Raw genomic sequence first — 24396 nt, 5'->3', positions numbered from 1 at the left:
TGTTACATTGCAACTTTACAAATCACTATTAAGGTCGCATTTGAAATATTGTGTGTATTTGGTATTGATATTGGTTTATTATTGTCAAGTGTATCTTTGTAAAACCTTGTGTGTAATCCAGTCAAATCATACTATACAGTGTTTGAGACAAAGACCCATCTTTTATTTATTTGCCTCTGTTCTCCTCAATTAGAGATGATAGAAAAAATCACAGGTAGTTAAAGTGCACAGTGTCAGATTTTATTGAAGGGCATTTTTACATATTTTAGTTTCACCATGTAGAAATTACAGCTGTGTTTATACATAGTACCCCTATTTCAGGGCACCATAATGTTTGAGACGCATGGCTTCACAGGGGGTTGTAATTGCTCAGGTGTGTTTAAATACCACCTTAATGCAGGTATAAGAGAGCTCTCAGCACCTTGTCTTTCCTCCAGTCTTTCCATCACCTTTGGAAACTTTTATTGCTGTTTATCAACATGAGGACCAAAGTTGTGCCAATGAAAGTCAAATAAGCCATTCAAGTCAAAGAACCAAGAATAACACTGTTAGAGACATCAGCCAAACCTTAGGTTTACCAAAATCAACTGTTCGGAACATTATTAAGAAGAAAGAGAGCACTGCTGAGCTTACTAATCGTAAAGGGACTGGCAGGCCAAGGAAAGCCTCCACAGCTGATGATAGAAAAAATTTATCTATAATAAAGAAAAATCCCCAAACCCCTGTCTGACAGATCAGAAACACTCTTTGGGTGTGGGTTTGTCAATTACCACTGTCCACAGAAGACTTCATGAACAGAAATGCAAGATGCAAGCCACTGGTTAGCCGCAAAAATAGGATGGCCAGGTTACAGTTTGCCAAGAAGTACTTAAAAGAGCAACCAACAACAGTTCTGGAAAAAGGTCTTGTGGACAGATGAGACGAAGATTAACTTATTTCAGAATGATGGCAAGAGCAAAGTATGGAGGAGAGAAGGAACTGCCCAAGATCCAAAGCATACCACCTCATCTGTGAAACACAGTGGTGGGGGTGTTATGGCCTGCGCATGTAGGGCTGCTGAAGGAACTGGCTTACTTATCTTCATTGATGATACAACTGATGGTAGTAGCATAATGAATTCTGAAGTGTATAGACACATCCTTTCTGATCAAGTTCAAACAAATGCCTCAAAAGTAATTGACCGGCGGTTCATTCTACAGCAAGACAATGATCCCAAACATACTGCTGAAGTAACAGAGTGTTTCAAAGCAAAAAAATTGTCAATTCTGGGGTGGCCAAGTCAATCTCCCGATCTGAAACCAATTGAGCATGCCTTTTATATGCCGAAGAGAAAACTGAAGGGGACTAGTTCCCAAAACAAGCATAAGCTAAAGATGGCTGCATTACAGGCCTGGCAGAGCATCACCAGAGAAGACACCCAGCAACTGGTGATGTCCATGATTCACAGACTTCAAGCAGTCATTGCATGCAAAGGATATGCAACAAACTCAGTGTGTATTTAGATTGCCTATTGCATGCTAGACAATTATAGTGTTTGTTAATAGTGGCTCCGCCCAATACGTGCATTATAATATCAAGAGATTGTTAAGAGCTTGGACACGCTAGAGGCAGGAAACATGTTCCTGATGTTGGGGGAGTCCAGAACCAGGGGCCACTGTTTAAGAAAAGGAGTAAGCCATTTAGAACAGAGACGAGGAAACACTTTTTCTCACACAAAGTGGTGAATCTGTGGAATTCTCTGCCTCAGAGGGTGGTGGAGGCAGGTTCTCTGGATGCTTTCAAGAGTGAGCTAGATGGGGCTCTTAAAAATAGCAGAGTCAGGGGATATGGGGAGAAGGCAGGAACGGGGTACAGATTTGGGACGATCAGCCATGATCACATTGAATGGCGGTGCTGGCTCGAAGGGCCAAATGGCCTCCTCCTGCACCTATTGTCTAAGAGCTCACCTACGCCAGCCAGAAGATGTAGCAGCTCGGAGCTGTAATGTACTGCAGATCCTATGCTGTAAGTGATTTAATAAACATTTGTTGTATCTTAATGTGTGTTTGGGTCACATCATTACACGGTGTCAGAAGTGGGATACGATATGGCTCTCGGACCACGGGTGTGACTTTAGGATCAACAGTAATGCGATATTTGACGGGCATTTGCCAAGTTCATCATTAAACAGGTCTTTGCATTGATAGAGTAGTTGCTGAGTGGGCTCATCAGTGAGGCAGAGTTTGTGGACAGCGCGTCTAAAGAACAACAGGCCTAGATCGTGGCATGCATTGATACCAAGCAAAGTCTCTGAATTTGCTTTAACAATGTAAAACTACAGGGGTGAGGGTCTGTTCATCAAAAGTGCACTTTAAATCTGCTTCTCCGAGTAGGTGCAGAACCTCTCCCCCGTAAGCCCGAAGCGTTGCGGAGTCCTTATCTATACGTTCAACATTGCAAATTTTCTTGAATTCCTTTAATGAGATATCGTTGACTTTTGCGCCAGTCCACCTTGGTGAGAAGAGGCCTGTTATTCACAAACATAGTGACTTCAGGGTCAAGTTAGGCGAAGGGAGGAGGGATAGGATGGCAGAAATGTTATCTACACTGCCTGGGAGCGAAGCGGGGGACGACAAGTCAGGCTCTTGGGAGTCAGTATCGGTGAACTCCTGTTGAAGCAGGTGCAGGCTTGTCTTTGAAGCATTAGGAGTCACACGGGAACGACATCATTGAGCAAATTGGTTAATTTCTTACAGAAATTGCTAGCTTTTACATAGGCAACACAGAACTGACGACCCTTGGCATTAAAATAGTTACAATTCTGCTAGCGAGCAACAGACCCAGTAGGGGGTTTGCGAGAGGAGAAGTCTGTAAGATTAATGCTATGTTGCTGGCGGGGGCTGAAAGGCACTGGATCAGTGTGGGGAGACGTTATCTCGGAAATACGGCAGGCATGTTCAGCTTGGTCAAGGGTTAATTCAGTGTTTCGAAGAAGCTCAGTTCTCAGCTTGCAATCAAGCATTCCACGTACCAGTTTATCTCGTTCGAGCTCATCATGTAAATCACAAAATCGACAGCGTGCAACCATGAGCTCCAGTCGCTAATAAATTGTTCAATAAGCCAATCGACCTGTTGTAAACGAGCATAGAACTTGGTTCTTTCAATAATGTGGTTTAGAAACATAGAAACGTAGAAAATAGGTGCAGGAGTAGGCCATTAGGCCCTTCGAGCCTGCACCGCCATTCAATATGATCATGGCTGATCATCCAACTCAGTATCCTGTACCTGCTTTCTCTCCATGCCCCCTGATTCCTTTAGCCACAAGGGCCACATCTAACTCCCTCTTGAATATAGCCAATGAACTGGGCTCAACTACATTCTGTGGCAGAGAATTCTAGAGATTCACCACTCTGTGTAAAAAATACTGTGTTCTCATCTCAGTCCTAAAAGTTTCCCCCTTTATCCTTAACTGTGACCCCTTGTTCTGGACTTCCCCAACATCGGGAACGATCTTCCTGCATCTAGCCTGTCCAACCCCTTAAGAATTTTGTAAGTTTCTATAAGATCCCCCCTCAATCTTCAAAATTCTAGCGAGTACAAGCCAAGTCTATCCAGTCTTTCTTCATATGAAAGTCCCGACATCCCAGGAATCAGTCTGGTGAACCTTCTCTGTACTCCCTCTATGGCAAGAATGTCTTTCCTCAGATTTGGAGACCAAAACTGTACGCAATACTCCAGGTGTGGTCTCACCAAAACCCTGTACAACTGCAGTAGAACCTCTGCTCCTATACTCAAATCCTTTTGCTATGAATGCTAACATACCATTCGCTTTCTTCACTGCCCGCTGCACCTGCATGCCTACTTTCAATGACTGGTGTACCATGACACCCAGGTCTCGTTGCATCTCCCCTTTTCCTAATCTGCCACCATTCAGCTAATAGTCTACTTTCCTGTTTTTGCCACCAAAGTGGATAACCTCACATTTATCCATATTATACTGCATCTGCCATGCATTTGCCCACTCACCCAGCCTATCCAAGTCACCTTGCAGCCTCCTAGCATCCTCCGCACAGCTAACACTGTCCCCCAGCTTTGTGTCATCCGTGTAAGAATGTCCTTCCTCAAGTTTGGAGACCAAAACGGCACACAATACTCCAGGTGTGGTCTCACTAGGCCCTGTACAACTGCAGAAGGACCTCTTCGCTCCTATACTCAACTGCTTGTTATGAATGCCAACATGCCATTCGCTTTCTTCACTGCCTGCTGTACCTGCAATGCTTACTTTCATTGACTGATGAACAAGGACCCCGTTGTACTTCTGCTTTTCACAAAGTAGATAACCTCACATATATCCACATTAAACTGTATCTGCCATGCATCTGCCCACTCACCCTACCCTGTCCAAGTACCATGCATTCTCATAGCATCCTCCTCACAGTTCACACTGCCACCCAGCTTTGTGTCATCTGCAAATTTGTTAATGTTACTTTGAATCCCTTCATCCAAATCATTGATGTATATTGTATATAGCTGCGGTCTCAGCACTGAGCCTTGCGCTACCCCACTAGTCACTGCCTGCCATTCTGAAAGGAACCCGTTAATCCTTACTCTTTGTTTCCTGTTTGCCAACCAATTTTCTATCCATGTGAGCACTCTACTCCCAATACCACTTGCCCTAATTGTGCCCTAATCTCCTATGTGGGCCCTGATCAAATGTTTTCTGAAAGTCCAGAAACACCACACCCACTGGCTCTCACATTGTGCATTTTTCTAGTTACATCCCCAAAAATTTTCAGAAGATTAAGTCAAGCATGATTTCCCCTTCATAAATCCATGCTGACTCGGACCGATCCTGTTACTGCTATCCAAATGTGCTGCTATTTCATCTTTGATGATTGACTCCAACATCTTTCCCACCACCGATGTCAGGTTAACGGGTCTATAATTCTCTGTTTTCTCTCTCCTGCCTTTCTTAAAAAGTGGCATAACATTAGCTACCCTCCAATTCACAGGAACTGTTCCTGAATCTATAGAACATTGGAAAATGATCACCAATGCATCCACAATATCTTGAGCCACTTCCTTAAGTACCCTGGGATGCAGACCATCAGACCCTGGGGTATTATCAGCCTTCAGTCCCATCAGTCAAAGAGGATTCTCTTGAACTTCTATAGGTGCACAGTAGAGAGCATACTGACTGGTTACATTGTGGCCTGGTTCGGCAACTTGAACATCCAGGAGCGCATAAGACTGCAAAAAGTTGTAAACACTGCCCAGTCCATCACCGGCTCTGACTTCCCCACCATCGAAGGGATCTATCAAAGTCGCCGCCTCAAAAAGGCAGCCAATGTCATCAAAGACCCACACCATCTGGCCACGCACTCATCTCACCACTGCCATTGGGTAGAAGGTACAGGAGCCTGAGAACTTCCAGGTTCAGGAACAGCTTCTTCCCTACAGCCATCAGGCTATTAAACATGACAACCTCATAAGCTATGAACTATAATAGACCATTATTATTATTATTGCGCTATTATTGTTTGTTCTTTTTTCTGAGTTTTTGTTATATTATTTATTATGTTTACATATTCTGTTGTGTTGCTGCTAGTAAGAATGTCATTGTTCTATCTGGGACACACGACAATAAACCACTCTTGACTCTTCTCTCCAGTGATTGTAAATTGATAGGATGGTAGGGAGAGAGGGTCATAGTCGCCTGCGCTTCAGTGTGACTTGTAGTCCTGCACGCCGGCCACGTTTCCGGACACCATGGAGTACTTACTGTTCCTGCGATCCTCCGCGAGATTGGGGATTCCACTGCGATCGGGAAATCCCTTACAGTCGGCTGCTTCGTTGTTTCCGGTAGATCGCAATTAGGCTAATGCGTTTAAATGTATTAGCAACATGTCAGTTGCATCGCTGGTTTCTGCTGTTACTTTTGTACAGGTAAGCTGAGAATTACTATAATTTGATGATTTTCTGTTGTGCTGCTGGCAAAATATCGCCACAGGCAGGCGCCATTTAAAAAAACCAAACAAAATACAAAACGATACAACACAATCATCATTCATTCACTTTATTTATTTAAATTCTGCATCCTGACTGAGATATATGAATCATCATTGGATATGGGTGAAGTGCTGGAAGACTGAAGGGTGGCTAACAGAGCTGCCAAGTAGTATGGATTTTCCGTATTTTGTACGGAAATGCGATAAGAATACGGATGTACGAATTTGCTTTGTAAAATAGGGATTTTAAAAAAATTTACCCAACTTTATGTTTCATCTTGCTGCTTAAAGTATGCAAGGATTTAAAATTCATACTGTTAACACTAAAAATTATAGCAGATGTACTAGCAAATCTATTAGTATTTTAAATTTCAAGATCTGGATGTACGCTTGTGCATGAGAGGGGATCTCATTGAAACATATAAGATTGTTAAAGGTTTGGACACGCTTGAGGCAGGAAACATGTTCCCGATGTTGGGGGAGTCCAGAACCAAGGGCCACAGTTTAAGAATAAGGAGGATCCCCTGCATGCTGTACGCTTCTTGTACGCTTTGATCTGCCTGTTCCACTACAGGTTTAAATAGCGATGTCAGTTTAGTGTGTGGGAATTTAACGAACAGCGCTATGGGTTCTAATTATAGCACTACCAGCTAGAGTGCTATTGCCTTTACACATAGCGCTATGGGCTTTACACATAGCGCGATGGCCACAGTGCTATGGGTCACAGACTGTTTGGGTAGGGAGAAGGAGAGAGGGAGGGAGGGAATAAGAGAGAGAGGGCGAAAAAAAGGAAGGAGAGAGGGACGGAAAGAGAGGAAGGAGGGAGAGAGAGCAAAGGAGGGAGAGGGAAACTTCCAAAATGGCTTCTACATCATCATCTGGTGCTAAAAGCAGGAAGCAGCCGTTGAAACAGCAGTATACAAAGAGATGACAATGAATGCACTGTCAAGTAAGATGTGTAGAAGACATGTCAATTGGTAGCAATGTTATGCATTCTTGTACTCTTACATGGGTATGATCGCACATAAAAATCATTTTTTCAGCAAAATGGCACCGTGTAAAAATCCTGAATTTCAGGTACTAGAATACTGAAATGCTCTGACAAAACTTGGCAGCTCTGGGCTAATATTCCCCTATTTATAAAGGACTTTAGAGAAAATCTGGAGAACTATAGATGTAAGCCTAAGGTCTGCAGTAGGAAAGTTATCGAATAGGATTCTGAAGGATGAAATTACCTGCTTTTGGATAGACAATAGGTGCAGGAGTAGGCCATTCGGCCCCTCGAGCCAGCACCGCCATTCAATGTGATCATGGCTGATCATCCCCAATTTGTACCCCGTTCCTGCCTTGTCCCCATATCCCCTGACTTTGCTATTTTTAAGAGCCCTATCTAGCTCTTCTTGAAAGCATCCAGAGAACCTGCCTCCACTGCCCTCTGAGGCCGAGAATTCCACAGACTCACCACTCTCTGTGAGAAAAAGTGTTTCCTCATCTCCGTTCTAAATGGCTTACTCCTTATTCTTAAACTGTGGCCTCTGGTTCTGGACTCCCCCAACATCGGGAACATGTTTCCTGCCTCTAGCGTGTCCAAACCCTTAACAATCTTATATGTTTCAATGAGATATCCTCTCATCCTTCTAAACTCCAGAGTGTATAAGCCCAGCTGCTCCATTCTCTCAGCATATCAGAGGCCCGCCACCCCGGGAATTAACCTTGTAATCCTATGCTGCACTCCCTTAATAGCAAGAATGTCCTTCCTCAAATTAGGGGACCAAAACTATACACAATACTCCAGGTGTGGTCTATCCATGTGAGCACGCTACCCCCAATACCATGTGCCCTCATTTTGCATCTGCCCACTCACCCAACCTGTCCAAGGCACTCTTGCTGTACCTGCAAGCTTACTTTCATAGACTGAAGAACAAGGACCTTCAGATCCCGTCTTACTTCCCCTTTTCCCAACTTGATGCCATTTAGATAGTAATCTGCCTTCCAGTTTTTGCTATCAAAGTGGATAACCTCACATTTATCCGCATTAAACTTCATCTGCCATGCTTCTGCCCACTCCCCCAACCTGTCCAAGTCACCCTGCATTCTCATAGCATCCTCCTCACAGTTCACATTGCCACCCAGCTTTGTGTCATCTGCAAATTTGCTAATGTTACTTGAACCCCTTCATCCAAATCATTGATGTATATTGTAAATAGCTGCAGTCCCAGCACCGAGCCTTGCGGTATCCCACTTGTCACTGCCTGCCATTCTGAAAGGGACCCGTTAATACCATATAACAACCATATAACAATTACAGCACGGAAACAGGCCATCTCGGCCCTTCTAGTCCGTGCCGAACACTTACTCTCACCTAGTCCCATCTACCTGCACTCAGACCATAACCCTCCATTCCTTTCCCGTCCATATACCTATCCAATTTATTCTTAAATGATAAAATCGAACCTGCCTCCACCACTTCCACTGGAAGCTCATTCCACACAGCTACCACTCTCTGAGTAAAGAAGTTCCCCTCATGTTACCCCTAAACTTTTGTCCCTTAATTCTCAAGTCATGTCCTCTTGTTTGAATCTTCCCTACTCTCAATGGGAAAAGCTTATCCACGTTAACTCTGTCTATTCCTCTCATCATTTTAAAGACGTCTATCAAGTCCCCCCTTAACCTTCTGCACTCCAAAGGATAAAGACCTAACTTGTTCAACCTTTCTCTGTAACTTAGTTGCTGAAACCCAGGCAACATTCTAGTAAATCTCCTCTGTACTCTCTCTATTTTGTTGACATCCTTCCTATAATTAGGCGACCAAAATTGTACACCATACTCCAGAATTGGCCTCACCAATGCCTTGTACAATTTTAACATTACATCCCAACTTCTATACTCAATGCTCTGATTTATAAAGGCCAGCACACCAAAAGCTTTCTTTACCACCCTATCTACATGAGATTCCACCTCTTGTACGTACTCTTTGTTTCCTGTCTGCCAACCACTTCTTTATCCATGTCAGCACTGTACCCCCAATACCATGTGCCCTAATTTTGCCCACTAAACTCCTATGTGGGACCTTATCAAATGCTTTCTGAAAGTCCAGGTACACTACATCCATTGGTTTTCCCTTGTCCATTTTCCTAGTTACATCTTCAAAAAATTCTAGAAAATTAGTCAAGATTTCTCCTTCGTAAATCCATGCTGATTCGGACCGATCCTGTTACTGCTATCCAAATGTTCGACTATTTCATCATATAATTGACTCCAGCATCTTCCCCACCACCGATGTCAGGCTAACTGCTCTATAATTCCCTGTTTTCTCTCTCCCGCCTTTCTTAAAAAGTGGGATAACATTAGCTACCCACCAATCCACAGGAACTGATCCTGAGTCTATAGAACATTGGAAAATTATCACCAATGCATCCACGATTTCTAGAGCCACTTCCTTAAGTACCCTGGGATGCAGACCATGGATATTTATCAGCCTTCAGTCCCATCAGTCTACCCAACACCATTTCCTGCCTAATGTGGTTTTCCTTCAGTTCCTCCGTCACCCCAGATCCTCTGGCCACTAGTACACCAGGAAGATTGCTAGTGTCCTCCTTAGTGAAGACAGATCCAAAGTACCTGTTCAACTCATCTGCCATTTCCTTGTTCCCCATAACAAATTCACCCTTTTTGTTCTTCAAGGGTCCAACTTTGGTCTTTTTGTCCTCTTCACATACCTAAAGCAGCTTTTACTATCCTACTTCATATTCTTGGCTAGCTTACCTTCGTACCTCATCTTTTCTCCCCGTATTCTCTTTTTGGTTATCTTATGTTGTTCTTTAAACATTACCCAATCCTCTTGCTTCCCGCTCATCTTTGCTATGTTGTACTTCTACGCTTTAATTTGTATACTGTCCCTGACGTCCCTTGTCAGCCACGGTCGCCCCTTCCTCCCCTTGGAATCTTTCTTCCTCCTAGGAATGAACTGATCCTGCACCTTCTGTATTATTCCTGCCATTTTTGTTCCACTGTCATCCCTGCTAGTGTATCTTTCCAGTCAACTTTGGCCAGCTCCTCCCTCATGGCCCCAAAGTCCCCTTTATTCAACTGTAACACTGACACCTCCGATCTACCCTTCTCCCTCTCCAATTGTAGATTAAACCTGACCATATTATGGTCACTATCTCCTAATGGCTCATTAACCTTGAGGTCCTTTATAAAATCCGGTTCATTACATAACACTAAATCCAGAATTGCCTTCTCCCTGGTAGGCTCCAATACAAGGTACACAAAAATGCTAGAGAAACTCAGCGGGTGCAGCAGCATCTATAGAGCGAAGGAAATAGGGCACCGTTTCGGGCCGAAACCCTTCTTCAGACTGATGGGGGGTGGCGGGGAGAAGAAAGGAAAAAGGAGGAGGAGGAGCCTGAGGGATGGGAGGAGACAGCCCGAGGGCTGAGGCAGGGGAGGAGACAGCAAGGGCTAACAAAATTGGGGAATTCAATGTTCATGCCCGCAGGATGCAGACTCCCCAAGCGGAATATGAGGTGCTGCTCCTCCAATTTCCGGTGTTGCTCACTCTGGCCATGGAGGGGACCCAGGACGGGGAATGGGAGGGGGAGTTGAAGTGCTGAGCCACCGGGAGGTCAAGTAGGTTCTTGCGGACCGAGCGGAGGTGTTCGGCGAAACGATCGCCCAGCCTCCGCTTAGTCTCACCGATGTAGATCAGCTGACATCTAGAGCAGCGGATGCAGTAGATGAGGTTGGAGGAGATGTAGGTGAACCTCTGTCGCACCTGGAAAGACTGCTTGGGTCCTTGAATGGAGTCGAGGGGGGAGGTAAAGGGACAGGTGTTGCATTTCTTGCGGTTGCAACGGAAAGTGCCCGGGGAGGGGATGGTACGGGAGGGAAGGGAAGAATTGACAAGGGAGTTACGGTAGGAGCGGTCTTTGCGGAAGGCAGACATGGGGGGAGATGGGAAGATGTGGTGAGTGGTGGGGTCACGTTGGAGGTGGCGAAACTGACGGAGGATTACCTGTTGTATGTGACGGCTGGTGGGGTGAAAGGTGAGGACTAGGGGGATTCTGCCCTTGTTGTGAATGCGGGGATGGGAAGAGAGAGCAGTGTTGCGGGGTATGGAAGAGACCCTGGTGCGAGCCTCATCTATGGTGGAGGGGAACCCCCGTTCCCTGAAGAATGAGGACATGTCCGATGCCCTGGTGTGGAACGCCTCATCCTGGGAGCAGATGCGGCGTAGACGGAGTAATTGGGAGATGGGGATGGAGTCCTTACAGGAAGCAGGGTGGGAAGAAGTGTAGTCCAGATAGCCATGGGAGTCAGTAGGTTTATAGTGGATGTCGGTCAGAAGTCTATCACCTGCAATGGAGATAGTGAGGTCAAGGAATGGTAAGGAAGTGTCGGAAATAGTCCAGGTTTTTTTTGAGTGCCGGATGGAAGTTGGTGGTGAAGTGGATGAAGTCAGTCAGTTGTGTGTGGGTGCAGGAGGTGGCACCAAAGCAGTCGTCGATGTAATGGAGGTAGAGTTCGGGGATGGGGCCCTGGTACGTATTGAACAAGGATTGTTCGACGTACCCGACAAAGAGGCAGGCGTAGCTGGGGCCCGTGCGTGTGCCCATAGCTACGCCTTGTATTTGGGCTCCAATACAAGCTGTTCTAAGAATCCATCACAAAGGCACTCTACAAAGTCCCTTTCTTGGGGTCTAGTACCAACCAGATTTTCCCAGTCTACCTGCATGTTGAAATCTCCCATAACAACCACAGCATTACTTTTGCTACATGCCAATTTTAACTCCTGATTCAACCCACGCCCTATGTCCAGGCTACTGTTTGGGGGCCTGTAAATTAGTTCCATTGTGGTCTTTTTACTGTTACAATTCCTTAGTTCTATCCATACTGACTCCACAACTGTTTCAATGTCACCCCCTGCAAGGGACTGAATTTCATTCCTCACCAACAGGGCAACCCCATCCCCTCTGCTCACCTGTCTGTCTTTTCGATAGGAGGTATACCCTTGAATATGCAGTTCCCAGCCCTGGCCCTCTTGCAGCCACGTCTCAGTAATTCCCACATCATAATTGCCAGTTTCTAACTGAGCCTCAAGCTCATCCACTTTATTCCTTTTACTTTACGCTTTCATATACAGCACTTTTGACCTCCGTATTCACCTCGCCCCTCGCACCGCTCGCAATTGGTCCTGACCGTACTCTGTTGTCCCTTCTCGAGCTTTCCTTCCCATTAATTCGAGAATCTTTTGTAATTTTTCCTGTAGCCACATCCCCTTCAACTCCATCTTTATACTCCCAATTTGTCAATCCCTCCCCCCCACTATTTAATTTAAACCCACACCTGTAGCCCTAGCAAAGCTGCCTGGTTGATTAGCGATAGCATGGGTTTGTGCGTGGGAGATCGTGGCTCTTTAAACAAGCATCCAATAAGGATGAGGGCAGGATCGTAGAACATTTTCTGTAAGGCCTTTTTTAGGTTTTCGTGTTAGAAAATGCTCTGAAAGGTTCGATCAAGTCGGATCCAGAGAGAGTTAGCTGCCTGGATATAGAGAGTAGAAACAGGGAACTGCAGATGCTGGTTTACAAAAAAAGGACACAAGGTGCTGGAGTAACTCAGCACGTCAGACAGCATCTCTGGAGAACATTTCAGGTCGGAACCTGTTTTCAGAGATGTTCTCCAGAGATACCTAGATACATAAACTATAGGTGCAGGAGTAGGCCATTTGGCCCTTCGATCCAGCACCACCATTCAATGTGATCATGGCTGATCATCCCCAATCAGTACTGTCTGACTGCAGAGTTACTTCAGCACATTATTTTTTTACTCAATATGGAATTGGCTCCATGAAAGGAAGCAGAGGTTGGTGTGTAACACGTGAATTACAGTGTTAATCAGCTGGGCAAGTAGGCAGAACTTAATTATCTCAGATTCAGATTCAGATTCAATTTTAATTGTCATTGTCAGTGTACAGTACAGAGACAACGAAATGCATTTAAGACAACGAAATGCATTTACCGTTGCTATTTTTCCCATTCTAGGGAGACACAGGGCATCGCGGTGTGCCCGCGCCGCCGCCATTTTGTTGTTCTGAGTGTGAAGTTATGCATTTTTTGAAATCATATAAGGGGAGGACATTCACAGTGAATAATAGGGCCCTGGAGAGTGTTATAGAACACAGATCAAGGAGTTCAGGTACATACATCCCTGAAAGTGGCATTAAAGTTAGACAGGGTGGTGAAGAAGACTTTTGGCATGCGGCCCTTCATCAGTTGGGGAATTGGGTGCATAAATTGGGACATTATCAGCCTGAAGGGTCTCAACCCGAAACATCGCCAATTCCTTCTCTCCATAGATGCTGCCTCATCTGCTGAGTTTCTCCAGCATTTTGTGTCTACATTATTTTACCGTTGTGCAAGGTGTCGGTGAGTCCGCATTTGAAGTATTCTGTTCGGGTTTGATGACCCTGCTATGGAAAGATGTCATTAAGGTGGAAAGAGTGCAGAAATGATTCACAAGGATGTTGCCAGGATTTGAGGTGCAGATCTATTGGGAGAGGTGGTGCAAGCTAGGACTTTATTCCTTGGAGTGCAGGAGGCAGAGGGGTGAGCTTATAGCTACGTATAAAGTCATGAGGGGAGTTGATTGGGTGAATGCACAGTGTCTTGATCCCAGGGCTAGGGGCTCATGAACTAAACTGCACAAGATTAAGGTGAGAGGGGAAAGATTTAATAGGAACCTGAAGGGTAATTTGTTCCACACAGAGGGTGGTGGTGGGTGAACGTCGTGCCAGAGGAAGTGGTAGAGTCATGTACGATAACAACGTTTAGAATACATTTGAACAAGGATAGGAAAGGTTTAGAGGAGATTGGCCAAACAGACAAATGGGGCTTGCTTACATGGATAGGCATCTTATTCGGCATGGGGTTGGGCTGAAGGGTCTTTTTCTGTGCTCTGTGACTGACTGATTCGACACCTGATCTATTCGTCACTCAATGTTGGTTTTCTATAGTAAATCACTTACAAGATTGTCCTTTCGCTGCTTTGTCTAGTTTTCTATCCCTCCCTTTGATCGTTCGATTTTTTAACAGACATTACCTTCCCCCTGAAAAATATTGTCTCCAGATACTTCCAATTCTAATTAACAATCATTGAAGCTCTCTGTCCTCATGGAGATTTCCTGGTTTAGACATTGCATATTTGAACGGTTAAAGCACAGTAGTAAGTCTTTTGAATCATTCTGCCCCCACTGTCCTCTTGTAAGAATAATTCCTTCACCACAGCTTGTTTAAATAAAGTTCATACTTAAGAGAAGTTGCTTTAAAGTACAGTAACATGTTGATCCAGTTTGCTTGTGTAGTATCACTGATGTATGTTCCATGATGCATGCTTCCCACAGCTGTACAGCAAGGATTTGGGATTGAAGCATGTTTTAACACGAGTGACACATGCTCCCTACATATGGAATGGCTTCTTTAACATGGTTTATTGTGCATTTCAGCTTCTGTTTCAAGCCCCATGATCCCCGGCAGTATGCGGAATATTCACGATAGTAAAGTGGCAAGTCAGTTGTCGGGCTCTTCATCCAACCACCATTCAGATAATTCCAGACATGGATCAAATGAGGACTACATTCATATGGTTCATCGGCTTGGATCAGAGGTGGGAAATTGATTCAGAGAATGTTAGTTCATTCAAGCAATCTGCTTGCATTCTGTTTAATTTGAACTACTGTGGTTTAAGTAAGTATTTTTGGAGGTAAAATTGCCTGTATTTGAGATGAACAGCGCAGAGTGAGAATTGGTGACATGTTCCAGAGTGCAATTAATGCTTAGAAAATATAGTCTTTAGATAATAAATTCGATCCAGAATTATTAAGATAACACCGAGGTCTAGGCTCTGATTGCAATTACATAATTTTTTTTGGATGAAATACTGTTTAGAGTTGCAGGCTAAGATACTGTCGCTGGGATTTCCTATGTGCATGCATTGCTTGATCCAACACTAATAAGTGATGAGTGGGTGGACATCTTTAACTGTATTCTTGTATGGGTAGCTAAACATATTTATTCAACTATCATGCAAATTGTTTTCAACCAATGGAAGGAAATCTAAGTTGAATCAGATTGGGTTGCTCATCTGCTGTTCTCCCTCATTCATTGCAGGGAAATCTGGATTCTGTTCTAATTGTGGACTAGTTACGTGGTACATGGTTTAGTACCATACAACTGGTATTTAGGTCAGTTAAGTTAGAGAGGTTATCGCTGTTTTGCACATTGGATCGTTCTGGCTGGCTTTATAATTTGTCAGGTATAATATTACTGGGGAATTCTTTCAATTATGAGTGAAATATGGAATCTTAGAACATGGAAAAGTATAGTACAGAAGCAGGCGCTTTGGCCCACAAATGAGAGTCCTAGATAAACAGATCTCCATTGCCTGCGTGTGATCCATATTCCTTCATGCCCTGCATATTCATATACCTATCAAAAAACCTGTTAAACGCCACTATTGTATCTGCCTCTACCACCATCCCGGCAGTGGGTTTCAGGCATCCATTGCCCTCTGTGTAAAATAAACGTTCCATACTTAGTCATACAGGCTCTTTGGGGAAGATGCCCCATCAAAACTAGTCCCATTTGCTCGTGTTTGGTTCTTATTGCTCTCAACCTTTCCTGTCCATATACATGTCCATATGCGTCATAGTACCTGCCTCTCCTCTGGCAACTGGATCCATTTACCCATTTACCTCTTGGGTGGGCATATGGAATGAGCTACAGAACAAAAGAGCAAGTATAGAAAATCAAAATAATGGAATTGCACAGCATGGAAATGAGTCCTAGCGGCTCTCCCCATCCATGCCAACAGTGATGCTTATCTATTCATTGCATGTGCCTGAATTCGACCTGCATCCCTCTACTTTTTCCACTGTACGTAGCTTTCCAAATGCCTTTTTAACTGTAATTATATCTGCCTCTACCATCTCTTCTGGCAGCTTGTTCTGGATATTCACCATCCTATGTGGAATTGTGCCTCGGGATGCAACCTTTCCACTTTCACCTTAAAACTGTGCCCTCTAGCATTAGTCTCTGACTGACCCTTTCTATACCCCTCATAATTTAATAAACCTTTATCAGGTTGCCCCTCAGCCACCTACAGTTTAGTTTAAAAATACAGAGCGGAAACAGACCCTTCGGCCCATCGAGTTCGTGCCAACCAGCGATCCCCGCACACTAACACACTAGGGACAATATTTACTTATACCAAGCTAATTAACCTACATACCTATACGCCTTTGGAGTGCCAAGAGACACTACATTTTGGAGACACTATGGTCTAGTGAAAATAAAGCCAGCTTTTTCAATCATTCTTCATAACTACGCTGCTCCATTCCAGAAAACAACCTGGTTAATCTCTTCTGCATTTTCCCTACTGCTTTCAAGGAGTGTGATCAGAACTGTTTTTTAATTAGTTCAGCTTTGAACAGCTGAAGCGTAGGGGACTTTTACCATACAACATTGGAGCAGAATTAGGCATTTCGGCCCATCAAGTAGTCTGCCATTCGATCATGATTGATTTACTTGATCTCCCTCAGCCCCATTCTCCTGCCTTCTCTCCATAAACCTTTGATGCCCTTACTAATCAAGAACCTATCAATCACCGCTTTAAAATTAACCAATGACGCAATGATTCAATATACTCACCACCCTCTGGCTAAAAAAAATGATCATGTCCATTCTAAAGGTAAGAGACAAATTGCTGGAGTAACTCAGCGGGACAGGCAGAATCTCAGGAGAGAAGTTTCTTGTCGAGACTCTTCTTCAGACAGATCTCAACCCAACGCCACCCATTCCTTCTCTCCAAAAATGCTGCCTGTCCCATTGACTTACTCCAGCACTTTGTGTCTATCTTCTGTTTAAACCAGCATCTGCAGTTCCTTCCCACACCATTCTAAAGGTACATCCTTTTACTCTGAGCCCGTAGCCTCAGGTCCTAGATTCTCACACTGTTGGAAACATCTTCTCCACATCCATTCTAAGCCTTTCATTATTTTGTTTACCCAGAGTAGGGGAATTTCACCCAGAGTAGGGAAATCATGAACCAGAGAACAAAGGTTTATGGTGAGAGGGGAAAGAAAACCTGAAGGGCAGTTTTCTTTTGCAAAGGGTGATGAGTATATTGAATGAATCAAGTATTTTATTAAGTTACCGGAGGAGGTAGTTGAGGTAGGTCCTATAACAACATTTAAAAGACATTTGGACAGGGATGATCTGGCTGAGGGAATTGATAGCTTTGTAGTCAAGTTTGCGGATGGTACGAAGATAGGTGGAAAGGCAAGCAGTGTAGAGGAACCGTGGAGGATGTACAAGTTGGACGAGTGGGCAAATAAGTGGTAAATGGAATACAGCATAGCAAAGTGTATGTCACAAACTTTGGTGGAAGGAATAAAGGCATAGACTATTTTCTAAATGAGATTCAGAAATCGTAGAATCAAAGGGACGTGGGAGTACTGGTGCAGGATTCCCAAAATGTTCATTTCCAGGTTGAGTCAGTGGTAAGGAAGGTAAATGCAATGTTAGCATTCATTTTGAGAGGGCTAGAATATAAAAGCAATTATAAAAAAAGGTTCCTCTAGAACCAGAGGAAACAGCCTCAGAATGAAAGGACGTACCTTCAAAATGGAGATGAGGTGGAATTTCTTTAGCTAGAGTCTGGCAAATCTGTGGAATGCATTGCCACAAATGGCTGTGGAGATCATGACATTGGGTATTTTAAGGAAAAGATTGATAGGTTCTTGTTTATTAATGTTGTCAAAGGTTATGGGGAGATGCTAGGAGAATGGAGTTGAGAGGGAAACATAGATCAGCCATGTTTGAATGGTGGAGTAGATTCGATAGGCTGAATGGCCTAATTCTTCTCCCATGTCCTATGGTCGGGTACATGGTTAGAAAAGGTTTAGAGAGATGTGCACAAACGCAGGCAGGTGGGAATAGCGCAGAAGAAGCATCTTGGTTGGCATGGGCATGTTTCCAAGCTGTATGACTTTGACAATGTCTTGGTCCATGAGGCAAGCGTGCCCATATCCATCTGTGCCGGCACTTACAGGTAGCAATGACATAGGTTATAGGTGATCTTTTATTTCACGATCAATTTCCTGCACTTTCCCCAGCTCTCTCAATTTCCTTAATAACCAAATATTTATCAATCCGTGCCTTCAATATATTCAGCAAATGAGCCTCCATTTGTAAGCTTTGTCATTCAAAAGCAAAAGGGGCTCAATACTAGAGTTCACACTGGGATTTAAGATCCCCACAAGGGGGATGGAGGTTCTGGCTGATTGAAGTGAAAAAGGGGCATTATACCAAATGTTCCTCGTCAGGCATATCTGTTGTTCTTCACCAGTCTCTTGTATCTGACACTCCACGTGACACTCAACACTCATTCTCAATCCCATCATTTTGCTATATCTCTGAAGAGAATTTCACTGCAATTTTATCAATGATCAAAAGTCATCAACCTACAATATCACCTTCTCTCTCTACAATTTAGCCTTGCTAATTATTTCCAGTATTTTCTGTCTTTTTATTTCATGTTTCATGCATCCACAATAAATTGCTTCTTGCATTTGAACATAAGATTGTGTGTTAACAGAGAGTTGCAGTTGCACTGTCTGATGCGCGTTGGGCTTCATCTGACTACATAAAGAAGGTCTGAGGCCTTCGCTCCTACTGTGTGCCAGCCAGTATTTAACCCCAGCAGTTTCATAGATATGTATTTTCTTGTATTGCTGGATGCAACACCTTGTGTGTTATTCGTAATATGCAGTGGCGACATATATCTTTCATTTTATAGAGAAGCGCAGGATGTAAGTTTCCCAATCATTTTCTGTTTCCCTCCCCCCGCTAAATTTTCAGCATCTGTAGTTTTTTGGGGTTTTTTCACGTTAAAGCACCAGCTTCTTGTTTTTCAAATCTTTGCATTTAATTTGCTTAACTGCAGAACTAATATTTTTTTCTTTTTTTTTTGTAGGATGGCGATTCTTCATTGAGAAATGCGTCCTTCCCTTTAAGATCCCCGCAAGCGGTGTGTTCTCCTGCAAGCAGTGATGGGACTCCAAAAGGTACAATATTTAACAATGCATGCATTGACTAACATGGATACTGTTTATAGAATAACAGATGTGTGACTAATTGCGAAGCAGCAATGCAGTTGTGAAATGAGGTGATGTGAACCTTGAAAATAATTCTTTACTAATATTATCTTTTTGTTACTAATTTTTGATAGTATTGAATAATATTATTATAAAGTTCATGTTTTTACCCTGTAGTTTGTGCGTAATGGATGCTTTTCCATCTTCTCCCCATTGTGTGTTAAATCAAGAGCTAAATTAGCATGTTTGTAATGGGGAAGAAGTTGCTTGTTACTTGACATGCAATACTGGATTCTAAAATCATAGAGCTTCTGTTGAAATGAATGCCTGTTGAGTGGTGCATCTACAGTGTAGTTACAGAAGAGGAGACTTGGTCTTGAAAATAACCCTCTGACTTTGCTGTCTTTCTGTTACTCCATTACTACAAGCTGATCATTGAGGATAACGTTCTATTATTTGCTATTAAGTTCTATTTTTGTATGATGACCAACCTGGATTTGTGGCTTAGATTTGAGGTTGAAAAATAAGTTAGTGGTGAAAACATTTGGTTGATAAATTTCTATTTTGAGTGAGTGCATGTGTTTGATAGCTTAGACTGGAGATTGTAGATTATATTGATTATACTTGACTAAAATAAAACACCAGATGAGGTAGTTTGAGACAGATAGTATAACAACATTTCAAAGACCCTTGGACAGGTACATGGATAGGAAATGTTTAGAGGGATATGGGCAAATGCGGACAAATGAGTCATTTAGATGGGGCATCATGGTCGGTGTGGGTGAGTTGGGCTGAAGGGTCTATTTCCGTGCTGTATGACAGAAATACTCAGCTTGTCATGAAGCATCTGTGGAATGAACAATGGAATGGTTCGGCTTGATCTTTCAAAGGACAGGCCAACCTGAGATATTGATCTGTTTCCCTATAGCAGCTGCCTGACTTGTGTACGCCCAATTTTTATTCTGATTTATGTCATTCATTTCGCTTCAGCAATATCTTGCTTTGATGCATGCGTCTTCTGTTGAGTGTCGTGAGACCATCATACGGGCCCCACATGCATTACATGGTTTTAGGATGTTTCAAATCACAAAAACAGCTTGCATGTTATGTCTGGTTAAACTATCAGCATAGATACGTGCAGGTTAAACCTGTATCTCCTCAGCTGACTGGAAGAATGTAATTAAAGCATATTAGTTGCACTCCTTGCATCAAAGAAGTCTGATACTGAAGCCTATCTTTGCACCATAGGTTTTTGAAATGTTCTGAGATTCCTGGTGTTAGGTTGTAAAAATCTTGCGGCCAGTTATCGTATATATTTTCTTTAGCATCTAATCTTGATGTTCATCAACTTCACATAAAAGCAGTACACATAGGATGAGTGAGTACTTGGCTTCCACAGTTATCTTTTATATCTCCTCACTTCATCAGTAGATATCTCCCGAACTCTTGATTCAGTCCATAGGCTGATAATGTCACTTCGACTCTGCTACCAGAATTGGATTGCTGTACTTAAATTGGCTCGGAGATTTAGTGCGACTTATCTTATGGGGTGGGGTGTATTATAAGGAGTGTGTTGAGCCGTTTTATCTTCCCATGAGGGGAAGAGGCAAGGCATGTAATGTGCAGTCTGTCAGATAATTAAGCCTATCTACAAAACCTATGGCTTCCAATGTAAGAAGCTGGTGCTTTGTTTGTATACCTTTCTTTTGGTTGTGGTAACGGTACATTCTCTGGTGAAAGATTGTGGTTGCTTAATTCCAGTTTGTTGCAGATGTTAAATGAGTGGTTTGAGTACTTGGTCAATGTTTCCCTTTTCATTGTGCATCAGCCAGGAATGTATAGCAACACCTTCAACTGAAATCAAAATAACAATGATTCCCATCAGAGCCGCAATGTGTCCAAGAACAAGTCAACTTCCCTTTGAGGCCAAGAATCTTAAATCTGTTGGAAGTTTTTGTAAACATGCATGTGCATTGTTTTCAAAGTTGTCTATATCTACTGTCTTGATTCAGAGAAGTCATTGACTTTCAGCGGAATGCTCTGAATAATTTGTCCAAAATGCTCTCAAGCAGCCTATGCAGGTTCGTCGCCAGCTGTTCTTGACTCATTTTTGGGGCATCACCTCAGATTCTCAGACACTTGGATGAGCAGAACTCCTTGACATGCAGGAAATAAGAATTCAGACTTTTGCAGATGAACAAGTGAATCACTTTGGACCATTCTTCACTGGCTCACCTGAAGGAATTTCTCATCTTACTTTCTTCAAAACTGAACTTGCCTAACTATTTGGAACCCGAGACAGTTAATAGATTCAACGTAATCTTTGCGGACTGAAGGAGGATTAGTTTTCCCTAGGGATGCATTTTCTCTGAACAAAGTTGTAGCCTAATCAACAGATTGCCATTAGTGGTGAGTTTTTCTAGTAAAACAAACTTTGTTTAACTTGGCAGTTGCTTGCAATGTCAACTCTATATCACACCAGTTGCTTGATATTCTTGTGCAGTGCACTGATGTGTGTTTGGCTTGCAGTTAGATAATGTGGTGAAAATCTAGGAGAAAGGGAGAAGTGAAAGAAGAACAGGACTCGAGTTAAACTAAAATATCTGCTTTAGAAATTTGGTATGTAGTACAATGTTATTGAATATCTTGTGTGATCCTTGTTTGGAAGCTTGTCTTTATTCAAAGCTTATTATCAATCCAGTTTTGGAAGTGCAGTTTTGCAGCAACTGCATATAATCCTCAAGGATGCCACGAATGACAAATTTTCACTCTTGATCTGGACAACCACCGTTACTTGATGATTTTCTTTGTCTCTAACTGGTTCCAGTTATGCTGCTGCTTTACATGATTAGTCTGGACTGTACACCACCACATGGTGAATCTTTCCAGTATTCTTGGCAATGAGTCTGTTGAGCAGGATATTGCAACACGATGACCTAAGTCGGCCTCAGTCAGAAAGGTCGCCATTGTTTCCCCAAAGTTCACCACCTAAAGTTAATTGTGTGTGATTAATGTAGGAAGAGAGGGTTATCTTCACACTTTGACCTGGGTCAGCTGGTCAGGCACAACACTCACTTGTTTGAACGAGAGGTTATTTTGATGAATAACCTTTTTGTTTTAAATGGTTATTGTCCTTGCCAGTCGCTGGCACACCATGACTTTGGTGTTTAACATGACAGGGTAAATATTAGTCATTGATCCTCAGATTGTTTGCTGAGCTATGGAAATATAACAGGGGTACATATTTAACATTAGAATATTTATCACCGAGGGGGGGGGAGGGGGGGGTTGACGAATTACACTTGTAAAGCTATTTCGCACAAGTTAAAATGCTGTTTAGAAGTTTTGTAGCCTGCAGTCCATGCGCTAGATTTGAACTCTACCTTTTTTGTGCTGACAGCATCCAGGCCACCTCTGATCTTGCAGTCGCCGCCTCCTTACACCTCACCCAGAGATGCCCCACCTGATATTCTGCTGGACTCCCCAGACAGGATGGGAAGCAAGAAGAAAAATAAAAAGGCTAAGCTCACCAAGGAGGATAAAGAACAGGCAGATAAGACTGCTATGTATGACATTGTCAGCTCTCCATCTAAAGACTGTACAAAGCTCACTCTGAGGCTGACTCGTGTTCGAGATCAGCAGGATGATATGCTTCTAAACATGGACAGCAGTACAGAGAATGAGGCAGAAATGAACAGTATGCATCTCCCAGAACAGACTGCAAAGCAGCCAGGGACTCCTAATGATATCCTTGGCTCAGTGAACGTTTCTGGGCAGTGTGTACCTCAACAGGAACAGGCCTTTCTTCAAGCACAGCAGGTCCCTGTCTTACAACAGAACATTGCAGTTGGAACAGTGAAAACTACACAGTCACAGATACAGCCATTGCAACAACCATCACAACAACAGACTATGACACCATACGATGAGGTAGAATTGGATGCTTTAGCAGAGATTGAACGGATAGAGCGAGAGTCTGCAATGGAGAGAGAGAGATTTTCCAAGGAGGTACAGGATAAAGGTGAGATTTTAATGTGTTCAAGAGAATCTTGTGGTTTAAAAGGAAAAATGAGATATAAAGTTCCTCTTTCCTTCAGCCTTCCATTTTTTCCCCTTTCCACCTCAAAGGAAAGTTCAACTCACCAGTGATGGCAGAGCCTGGCAAGGAGTTTGTTGCTAATGCTGTTGTACCTTGCACCTAGGAAGTCCTGTTTAATTTTTGTGAATGACTGCTGCTGTGGGTGAGTTTTGGAACAGTCTTGAAGGTCAGACTCCAGTTCACATTGGTCTGACAATGTTATCACAATTCAGAAATGTAGAACTTGGATGAAACACTTGCGCTGTATGTTTACTGAATCATTAGTGTGGACCCGTTATTTTAGGTTAGTTGGCAGCTTTTTCAAAAATAATGAAACTTAATGCTGAGCACCAAAAAGAATCCCTCTTTTATGGTCATCTGTTCAGTTCAAACCCACACACTTGGTATGCCCTAGATGTTTTAAATAATACATAAAGATGTTGTTCACCTAGTTACCAAACACAAAATCTGTTACTGTATTATAGTGCCGCATATGATTTAAACTTCGCTACTTTGACCTTCTCCTCCAGTCTAACATGCAAAACAACAACAGATGTAACAATCGGCTTTTCAGCATAAATCTGCCATTTTCTAAAGCTCAGTGTCATACATAAGACTTCAAGTTGATCACGAAAGGTATTGGATCTGTGCGTTGTTCCTCTGCGTATGCATTCTCTGGAGTGAATGCTAAGTTCTGATATTTCTTGCATCACTAGTAAAAACATAGAAACATAGAAAATAGGTGCAGGAGGAGGCCATTCGGCCCTTCGAGCCAGCACTGCCATTCATTGTGATCATGGCTGATCGTCACCTATCAATAACCCATGCCTGCCTTCTCCCCATATCCCTTGACTCCACTAGCCCCTACTGAAAAGTTACTAAAAACTTGTGTTCCTGAATATGTGCTAATTCAACTGAATACGTGATAATTCTCCACAAGCAGACATTCTTGTAGAGTGCTATTCGTACCTTTATTCTTGGGTTTCATGGGAAATTTGCATTGTACTTGCACGCTCATGATTATAGGAATCTACCTGTAGTCATCTGCTCAGTATGATGTTAAGTAGTTATCAATCTTATGACCTGCAGACGTTCTAGGCTTTGAACTTCTGCTCTGCAGAGCAATTAACTAATTCCTGTTGGAATGTGAATTTGTATGATTGTTTTTGATTGTA

General features: G+C 43.0%; 1 protein-coding gene across 4 annotated transcripts in view; it reads left to right on the top strand.

Moving 5' to 3' along the window:
* The window catches only part of nipblb (NIPBL cohesin loading factor b), a 333312-nt gene that overhangs the window by 119189 nt on the left and 189727 nt on the right, over window positions 1-24396 (top strand). For 3 of the 4 annotated variants that reach the window (XM_055631095.1, XM_055631094.1, XM_055631093.1), the window contains 3 exons: window positions 14494-14654; window positions 19023-19113; window positions 22544-23164. In XM_055631095.1, coding sequence (XP_055487070.1) covers window positions 14494-14654; window positions 19023-19113; window positions 22544-23164 — 873 coding nt within the window. The remainder of the gene's footprint in view (window positions 1-14493; window positions 14655-19022; window positions 19114-22543; window positions 23165-24396) is intronic. The other variant, XM_055631096.1, reaches the window with a different exon arrangement.

Source organism: Leucoraja erinacea, unplaced genomic scaffold, assembly GCF_028641065.1.
Source record: "Leucoraja erinacea ecotype New England unplaced genomic scaffold, Leri_hhj_1 Leri_64S, whole genome shotgun sequence".
In the NCBI taxonomy this organism is placed as follows: Eukaryota; Metazoa; Chordata; class Chondrichthyes; order Rajiformes; family Rajidae; genus Leucoraja; species Leucoraja erinaceus.
The sequence above is the reverse complement of the archived record's forward strand: the minus strand, read 5'-3'. Positions and strand labels throughout refer to the sequence as shown.